Below are 9,777 nucleotides of genomic sequence, written 5' to 3'. Positions count from 1 at the left end.
GATAAAACAGGGCAAAGGCTTTAACTATCTGCTCTTCTTCAAGTGTGCTGTCCCTGTTTCATCCTCAATTATCGAGAACTTATTGCAAGCTCGACGACCTCTAGTCACTGCATGAAAGAAAGCTGAGTTCCGGTCTCCCTCATTGAGCCACTGAATTCTGCTTCTTTGGCGCCAAAAGGCCTCTTCTTCTGCATAAGCATTTTCCAGTATTGTTTTCAGCTCCGTGATACGTTCATTCTCTGGGTTTTGTTCGGACAGAGCTTGTTCGAGCAGGGCTTGATGGGAGCTGATATGTTCTTTTGTCGCAGCTGCTTGGTCCTTCGCCCAATCTATCAAATTCCTCCGTACCTGGTTAATCTTTGTTAACACCGAATCTGTATTAGAGGCTTTCCAGGTGGTTTCAATCAGCTTCCTGATCTCGGGCTTCTTACTCAAGCGCCTATCATATCGGAACATTCCTTTTTTCTTTTTCAGGAATTGATCAAAGTGTGTTAACAGTGGCCGATGATCCGATCCTTCAAACCGGAGATACTCACTTCTTGCTGCCGGAAACATCTCCATCCATTCAATGTTAGCCATTGCTCTGTCAAGCTGAGATTGAATGAAATGGGAATATCTTGTGCCTCTCCATGACAGTGAGTTTCCTGAGAATTGAAGGTCCCAAAGGCCTTGTGTAGAGACAAAATTACGGAAAGACAGAAACGATCCTTCCCACCGCAATGGCCCACCGACCTTTTCAGAGTTGTCAAGTAGATCATTGAAATCTCCGGTGATTAGCCATGGTGCCGTTCTGCCTTGTCCAATCTCCGTCATCACTTCCCAAAATCTTGGTCTATCTTCTCTATTTGGGGCGCCATATATAAAGGATACATAAAACATCTTCTTATTGAATTCAACACAGGTATCAATTACATTAGGCGAAGAGAAGAGTACTTCCAGCTGTACATTGTCCTTCCAAGAGAGAGCAAGACCTCCGCTCAAGCCAATTGGAGGGACTGTGAAGTGGTTGTTGAAAGTTGATCCTCGATACATTTGGAAGACATCCTCATCTTGTCTTTTTGTTTCACACAGGAACATTATATCCGGGGAGTTCTTGGATCGAAACTCCTTCAGACGACGAACTGTCAGGTCGCTCCCGATACCTTGACAGTTCCAGCTCATAGAGACTAAGGAAGAGGTTTTGGAGCGGACCGAAAATCCGTTCCCTTTTTCTTTGTTGCTGGCACAATTGTGGATCGTGGTTGGGCACCTACTACGGGGTTTGAAGTTCCCGCCCCTTTACTCCCAGCATCCTTTGCTTGTCTCCTCTTCGGAGAGGGATGAGCTTTTGTAACTCTTCTTCTTTTAACAGAAGTTCCCTGACCCGGGCTGTTCTGCAATCTCTTCTTAGCTGAGGGAGCTTTAGTAGATGTATTCCTTTCAGCTCTTTTCCCTGCTCTCCTTGAAGCCCTATGTTCCCCATCTCTAGGTTGCAGAGTTAAGCTGTCATTATCATCTTCTGAGGTGAATAGCGGTCCAAGGCGCAGAGAGACATGAACCCTGTCCTCACTAAGCGTTCTAATGGGAGATCGCTCTTGTGTCCCATCATAAACATAAGCTGAAGGCGGGCGAGGGTTTCTAGAGGAAGATGGGTTACTTCTCTCTATCTGGATCGGTACTGTCTCTTCTATAACCTGGGAGGGTTCAGCTTGAAGTCTTCCTGAATCAGGGTTTGCCATTCCATTCTGGAGGAGCGGAACTCGTTCGTCAGGTAGAGACAGCCTGTTAAGAGCAGACAATCTTTCTTGAGAGGGAGCAGTTCCACCACCAGACTGTCTGGAAGCTGAGATTTCACCCCTGCTGCTCACTCCACCTTCTCTCTGAGGGTGTGGAGAGGGAGTATGGGAGACCAAAGACATCGCTTCCTTTGAGTTAGCTCCCTTGTTTGAAGCACTAACGACTGGCCTCCACTCAGCTCTTGGAGTCTGGAATTGTTGACGAGACTGAGAACCTTTTGCACTTATAGTCTCATTTCTTGTAAGGGATAGCCTTTCTTTAGCTGGCAAGCGACTATTAGGTGCTGAGCCCTCACGTCTTGAGGAGTCTTCTTTATAGTGCGGGTCCCTCCTTGCTCCATAGTTATACCGGAAGTTTTTATCCTGTCTCCAGTCAAACTCGCGGGTTGCAGGGCGCTGCCATTGTAAGGAATCAGAACGGGCGCTTTTTCTTTCCTCTGCTTTGCGTCTCTCTGCCTCAATTCTTTCCAGAGTCCTATTCTGAGATATGCCCATTCTGGGGGCAGGTTCTCTGTAATTTGCTTGAGCTCGCTGCGAAGGGCAGTCGTCCTTATCATGAGCTAGAGAGAAGCAAATAAAGCAGTGCTTTTGCAGGTCTTCATACTCTAATTCCACCTGTTTTATTTCTCCTGATACACTGATATCGAGTTTCATTTCCAGTGGTTTCAGACCATTTATTAGAACTCTGATACGTCCCCTCTTGACATCGTACTTCTCCACTGGACCCAGTTCCTCGCCTATAGTTTTGAGTGCTGCATCAGTCCAGTAGTGTAATGGGATGCCGTGGATCGTGATCCAAAAGGGGATGAGTGCTGGGAAGTAGTCAGAGACCACAGGTTCCCATCGTTGTAGAATCATCATCCAGCGTTTGAAATGAAAGGGAGCTTTGTCGAGGATACTCTGGAGGTCCTGTTCTGATTCAAATCTGAACTGAAAGAGGTTTGGGCCTAGATCCCTGCCAGTGATAGTTCCCGACACTCGCCATTGCTGGAGAAAGAAGTCCACGAGAGCCCGAGTTTTCTGTATCTTCGGGTTTGTAACTCGGCCTATAAGCGTGAGCTTGTTTTCTTCGATAAGGGCCTCAGTGTTGACTTGAGGGATTCTTATTGGTGGGCGTCGAGTTTCTCTAGAAGGTTCGGGGATCCACTTCCCTTTTTCTAGTCTTGATTTACGAAAAGCCATTTACCACAAAAACAGTAGGGGACTGTAAAATTGCAGAAGCCGACAAACTACAGTAAGTAGTAAATCTACCGTGGGGGTAGAACCTTAGAGACAAGGTAAGAAACAACTGTATGAGACAGTATAAAGGTAGCCAACTGGGAGGAAGTTAGAATACTCTCCACCAGCCAGAAAAGGAGCATTTACTCAAAGTTAACAGCAGGAGCCTTTCCAAACCAGATCTGTAATAAATGCCGCGGTTCTACATTCGTCTATTCCCATGGTTTCAAGATCTGAGCTTCAGGGAGGAGAAAACGTTGTAGATCTACTTCACCGGAAAATAGTTGCGGCGGCGCACAGATTTTAGCGGCGTAGGAAGGAGTTTCCGTCGGTGGTTTTTGAAAAGGCACCAAAAGTTACTGAGTCATTGGGTTTCGTGCCTGGGAGCATTCTTTAAGGCTATTTCAAAACTAAACGTGTTAAAATTGAGAGTGTTTTATATCTAAATAACACTATTTCTAGTTTTTAATGCAAAATCACTGATCAAATCATTGAACAAAATTATTTAGCATTTTTCAATGTAAACTCGTTGATCAAATCATCAAATTTGATCATTCTTCTATTTTTAAGTTGTTTTTTATGTTTATTATTTGCATAATCAAAAATCATAATCTATAAATATAGCAAAGTAAAAAAATATGGATAGCAAGCTATATACTTTTAATTGGACAAATTACTCATTCTTGTCAACATAATTTGTAGGCTAGTTTTCTTTTCTTTGTGTTTTTTATTTCTAACTAAAAAATGGTGAAAAAAATATATTTTGTTATCCGTATTTATAATCACTAATTAATATTTTTTTCCTAAACATAATCAATTAGAATATTAACTTTATATACTACCATTGAATATTCAAACATACATTAACAACTATTTCTTACTTTCCAAAATATATAATTGATAGAAATATTAATTATGTCCTAATTTATTGTATTTTAGTTGGTTATATAAAAAAATAAAAATTGTAATTTACATTATTGGTTATAAATACGGAACCTAAATTCAAATATAGTTATTCTGATTTTTTATAAAAGTATGATTTTAAATTTATAACTATTACTAAAATAAAAAAAATTATGGACCCTCTAAAATTTTGGACCCTGTTCGACCGTTCCACTTGCACGTGCTAAAAGACGGCCCTGTTCCGCGCATATGCACGGATAATCACCTAGTGAGAAACTATTGAAGAAAAAATACACATTTTTTTTTTGTGACCAACCCCATCATTCATTATGACCAACAAGGGAAAACGAAAAGATAAAATGAATCATTTTCATTAAATATTTCCGCATACTCTTTTCAATGCGTGTCTAGATTTTTCTTTTTGTAAAAATTTCCAGATACAAGATTCGACAACCGACAATACTATATGTCTTATGAAGATATACGCCTAACTGCATCATCTGAGCCGTCCTATGAAGATCTACGCCTGACCAGATTTACTTACACCATATTGAAGATCTCATGTAATCATTCTTTCCTTTCATAATATGCATAGTTGCCTAATAAATCGCGCTTTTTCCGGGACTTGAAACCTGGATTTGAGAAAATCTGCAATAAATTGCATAGTGTGGAAGTCGAACCTTAGACCTAGGTGTAGAAGTCTTTAGACCTTAACCATTAGGCTAAGGTGCTTCTACTACAAATAAACCATTAGGCAAAGAAAAAAAGTGGTGAATTTGTGTTGTTATATATGAAATTTCTGATGAGGTATAAATGTATAATACTCCCTCCGTTTCATTTTATTTGTCGTTCTAGATTTCGACACACAGATTAATAAAACATTTAAGTTTGTATATTAACTACACCTAACCAGATTTTAACCAATAGAAAAATAGCTTAGAATAAAAAATTAATAAATTTTGCATTGAAATCATAAATCGACATTTATTTTGAAACAAAAATTTTGCTCTAAAACGACATTTAATTCAAAACGGAGGGAGTATATTACAAAAGAATAATGTTTTCCCGTGTGCAAGTGTATTTAGTTTGGGAATGCGTTTATAAACGCTCCCCCAAGTTCGAATTCGGTTTTTAGCCAAAAAAAAAAAAAAAAAAGTTCGAATTCGGCGAAGCAACGATTTTTTACGGTGCATCCATGCATGCATAGGTGTAAAGCAGGTTGAACCAGGTTCCTCCAAACCGGTGCTAGACTGCTAGGCCCAGTTTAAAATTGTCGGTGGGCTGGATTTCCTCTGTAGGGCTGACTTATGACTGGAATTAGTCGGAAGTCTCCACTGAACAAAAGCTATGGAAGAGATTAGGCGACAAGTCACATTTTATGGTTTTCTAACTTTACAAAAAGACAACTATTAAACCCTTTTCATTAGTGTTTCCTGTTAACTTGATTTCATATCATTATCATTAGAGACCATTAATTACAAGGGTTAAAAAGGTAAAAATGTCATCTTTTATCATTTTTGCATAGAATTATGTGAACGTCAACAAAAACTAACGCAATAAAACGTCTAAGAACATCTCTTAAAACTCTGTTTTTTCTTCTAATATAGAATAAAAGGAAATAGAAAATAAAATTATTTTAACCCTACTTTATTTTTTCTATAATGGAGTAATAAATAAACAAAATATAGATTATTCTATTTTTTTAAATAAACTCTATTATGGAGTGATATATAAAATTAGGTTGAATCATTTTTTTATTTTATTTCATTTTATTTTAGAGTAAAAATTGAGTGGAACTAGAAATGCCATAAGTAAATTTGAATGGATGGAGTATCTTTTTAAACCAATATTCCATGTTTTTCATATAGATGGCCTCCAAGGCTCCAACTAGTCAAACTTATCGAAAAACAATTGCCACATTAATCCATCAGTCATTCTCTATCTACTTCTTGTTACATACTATGTCTGTTACTTAAAAAAAAATATCACTTCAATATTTATTTTTTGTTAAAAATATTGTTTTAGAATTTCAATAGTACAATTTATAATACTTTTAATTTAATATTAATTATAAAATGTATTCATCTAATAATTAAATTTATTTATCTTAAATACTATCGATTGAACATATGTTATTAATTATTGGTTAAACAGATGTCATTACTATTCAAACGCATTTCAATTATTTTCTTAGTATGCGTAAAAGTGTCTGAATTCCTTTTTATGAAATGTAGAGAGTAGTTTTGTCCCTCGTTTTCCAAACTTTCAAACTATCTTGGAAAGGTGCTCGGGCTTGAAGTTTTGCTTCCCCATATAGCCATTCATATTTGAAGTTAAATTGTTATCGAGACCACATTTTCAGAATTTAAATAATAAAATATGGACTGTTTTTTTTATAAAAAAAAACCAAAGTGAATCTTATTCATATTTAAAATCTCTTACGTTAGTACTCCCTCCGTTTCATATTATTTGTCGTTCTAAGTCTTTGCGCAAAGATTAAGAAAACATTTAATTTTACATATTTCCAAAATAAAAATACTATTACCAATACACATCGACCAATATAAAAATAGAATAGAGAATATTTTCAATAAATTTTGCATTGAAAACCGAAAACGACACTTATTTTGAAACAAAAATTTTGCTCTAGAACGACATATAATTTGAAACGGAGGGAGTATCATGCAAAAGGAGTTTGAAATTTATGTTGCTGGTTGAAGTTTTCCCTTTTGTAGTTCAGAAGGTGCGAAATAAATAGAAACAATATTTTGTTAATCATCAAGTTTTACCATTTTGTGGAAAGATTAGGAATCATAAGTAAAAGTAGTTCTTGAAATATGTAAACACAAGAAAAATCTAGGGTTCATAGCAGCGAAAAGAGCCTTATTAATTTATCTACAAACATATATCACAAGCTCCTATTAAAACTAAACATAACATATCCACACATTAAGCCTTTTTACAAAAAGGAAAAAAAAACATACCCACACATCAGTACAATACTTATTATATATTACTGTAACTGATTAGATGTTTGCAAGAACATCTTTGTTTCAAGTATTTCATTTTAATTTTCTTAAAGTGGAAAAATAAAAAAATTATTGTGTGGATCTCTCAAAGTACTAGGAAAAAATGAGGAACTTTTGTGTGGTGTTCAAGTATTCGGGAGATCATATATATATATATATTTTTTTTTTCTTTTTTGAACTACAAAACTAAAATCTTATAGTATATCAACATATATAATTTTCTTTTTGTTCAACCATTGATAAATTAAAAAAAAAAGGAAATTGGCCTAAACTTGGCCCAAACTCGAGTCCAATACAGAAGTAAGGACGCCTTTAGAGCCACTGTCAGAGCGTGGGCTCTTGAATTTTCAGATCGAGAAACATGCAGAAAAGAGAGAGAATCAAACACCGAGGGGATCTGCTTGATACACCGACGATTCCGTAGATTTCCTTGGTAGATTTCTCTGACGAGAGTTAGACAACATATATAATTAATCTATAAGTTTCATTTGTTATTCTTATTCCTCGATCGCAGTCCCTTCCTAGCTATCTTCAACAAATCACGAAGCAGAATGCTTAATTTATTTATTAAACATTTATGATTTTATTATTAAACAAACCTTTCATACATATTGAGTAGCTTCATAGCTGATGCTACTACACTTAGCTTCTCAAACATAAAAACTTCCTCATGACACACATATCTCTTTACAAACTCGGACAAGGCGTCTCCTTAGTCTTTATTTATAGTAATTTCAAAGACAGAACTTAAAGGCAAACACACAAATATAATTAGGGATATATGGGATTGAGACAAGAGAATTCATCCTCTATTCTTCGGACATGAGATGTGCATCGATCTCTTTGGAGACCTCGACGGCAAACTGGAGGAGAGTCTCAGGGTGAGCCACCTCCTCACTAATTTTCTCGTACTCAAAGTGCCAATGTAAAATACTTCCAGGTTCACCTTCATTAGGGGTCACTTGAAAGGTGATCAAGAAACTCTTGTACTCGTTCATTAAATCACCCTCTAACACCCTGTACGTGGCCCGATTGTTCTCCGGGTCTATTGACTCGATCCTCTCTTTCATTACTCTTGCCTCCCCATCTGACCATATATAGCATATTGACACATTATTATAGGTTTGAGATTGTTATAAATCTTACATTTGAATAAGAGCAGACAATATATATGTATGGATCAATCCACCCGTTTCAAATTAATTTTGATTCAAAAAGTTAATACTATATTTTAAAATAGATTCCCTATGCATGTATTCATATAACAAGAGAATTGTAGCGTTGACTTGCCGTGAAAGTAATTCCAGGTTACGATAGCACCAACTTGGCCAATTTCGCCTTCGTGCAGCTCAAAGCCCTGAACTAAGGATGGAGAAGCAGAGGGGATACGGTGTTTCCCGACAAACATGCCATGCACCTTCTCCGGCGAAGATTTTACCTCCACGGTTGTCTCAATGATCCCGACCAAACTTGATGCTTCTGCCATTTTTGATCTCTCGGTAAATTGCAAAAGTGTCTTTAGGGTTTTGTTTTTGTTTTGAGTATGAATCTGTTCCCTTCTAAGCTGTTTAACCCCTTTAAATAGAAGAATTAATGAAGCGAGAAATACACTGGAATTTATTTTATTACCGATAATTTTGATTAGTTCTTACTTCTCTTTGATCACGTTAACCTATCTGGTGCTAATTGATAAGACTGGATTATAAGTAATTAATAAAAAAATGTAAACGGTAAAGCTATATAAAATATCATTCGTAGCTCGTTCATACACATTGAATGAGTACTATTAGTGGGAAATCAGTCAGTTCGTGAGTCTTAAGATAATAAGACAAAATGATACAGGTTTAGGGTTTCATAAATCATGAACCATATTCGTTAACGTTAGAGCATCATTATTGGTAGTCCTTAGGATTAGATCCTTAATATACATATATGTATATGTATATATTGTATAAGCGTATATATATGTTTGCTAAGGACTTTACGGAAACCAAAGTCGAAAGTCCTTATTTAAGGAACTTTCGGTTTTGGTTTCCGTAAAGTCCTCAGCACACATATATATACGCTTATATAATATATATATACATATATGTGTATTAAGGACCTAATCCTAAAGACTACCAATAATCTTGCTCTAAGAGATTATGTAGTGCAACCATCGGTTTGCATCTACGATAATACATATTGTTTTGTGTCGATCTAGACAGAAAACATAGTACAATTCGAAGCTTGGAAGAGTACATTGATGATGAACCTAAGATTGGTATAGCGGCATGTAACTAATCTAATTTAAAAAGACAGATCATTCAAATTATTCAATGACACAATTCATTTCAGTTTTAAATTGATAAATTTCTTGAAAAGTTCTTACTCCGAAAATAGAAAGATTTTTTTATCGATTTATTCTTGGGTTCACGGGTGAACCTCTAGGTTCACCAACCAATAGGATTGTGTCATTTAAGATTCAATATCTTTTAAAAAAGGAAACAAAATATTATCGAATTATATTATACTTTTAAAATAAAAATTAAATAAAAATTATATTAATCACAAAAAAAACTTTTTAATCTAAAAAAAATATTTTCATGAAATATTTTTAACGCTCCCAACAAACATTAAATCTTAGACTTTTGGATAAATCTTAAATTTTAAGATTTATCCAAGAATTTCGGATTTATCCAAGGGTTTAGGGTTTACCCAAGGGTTTAGGATTATGATTTAGGGTATAGTTTTTTTGTTGATTGTGTTATAAATAGTTTTTTTTTAAATCAAAGTTTTATAATTTATCCAAAGGTTTACTAAAGGATTTAGGGTTTAACATTTAGAGATTAGTGTTTTTTGTGGTATTAATT

General features: G+C 35.7%; 1 protein-coding gene across 1 annotated transcript; it reads right to left on the bottom strand.

Annotated features, from left to right (window-relative positions):
* Window positions 1-7,488: 7,488 nt before the first annotated feature.
* LOC108834816 (MLP-like protein 28) lies at window positions 7,489-8,471 on the bottom strand. Its single transcript, XM_018608139.2, has 2 exons — window positions 8,216-8,471; window positions 7,489-8,012 (listed from the first exon to the last, which is right to left on the bottom strand). Exons 1-2 carry the CDS (start codon window positions 8,409-8,411, stop codon window positions 7,735-7,737), a joined length of 474 nt encoding a protein of 157 aa, XP_018463641.1. The 5' UTR covers window positions 8,412-8,471; the 3' UTR covers window positions 7,489-7,734.
* Window positions 8,472-9,777: the final 1,306 nt, after the last annotated feature.

Source organism: Raphanus sativus, unplaced genomic scaffold (assembly GCF_000801105.2).
Source record: "Raphanus sativus cultivar WK10039 unplaced genomic scaffold, ASM80110v3 Scaffold3784, whole genome shotgun sequence".
NCBI lineage: Eukaryota > Viridiplantae > Streptophyta > Magnoliopsida > Brassicales > Brassicaceae > Raphanus > Raphanus sativus.
Note: the sequence above shows the minus strand (reverse complement) of the source record. Positions and strands in the feature narration are given on the sequence as shown.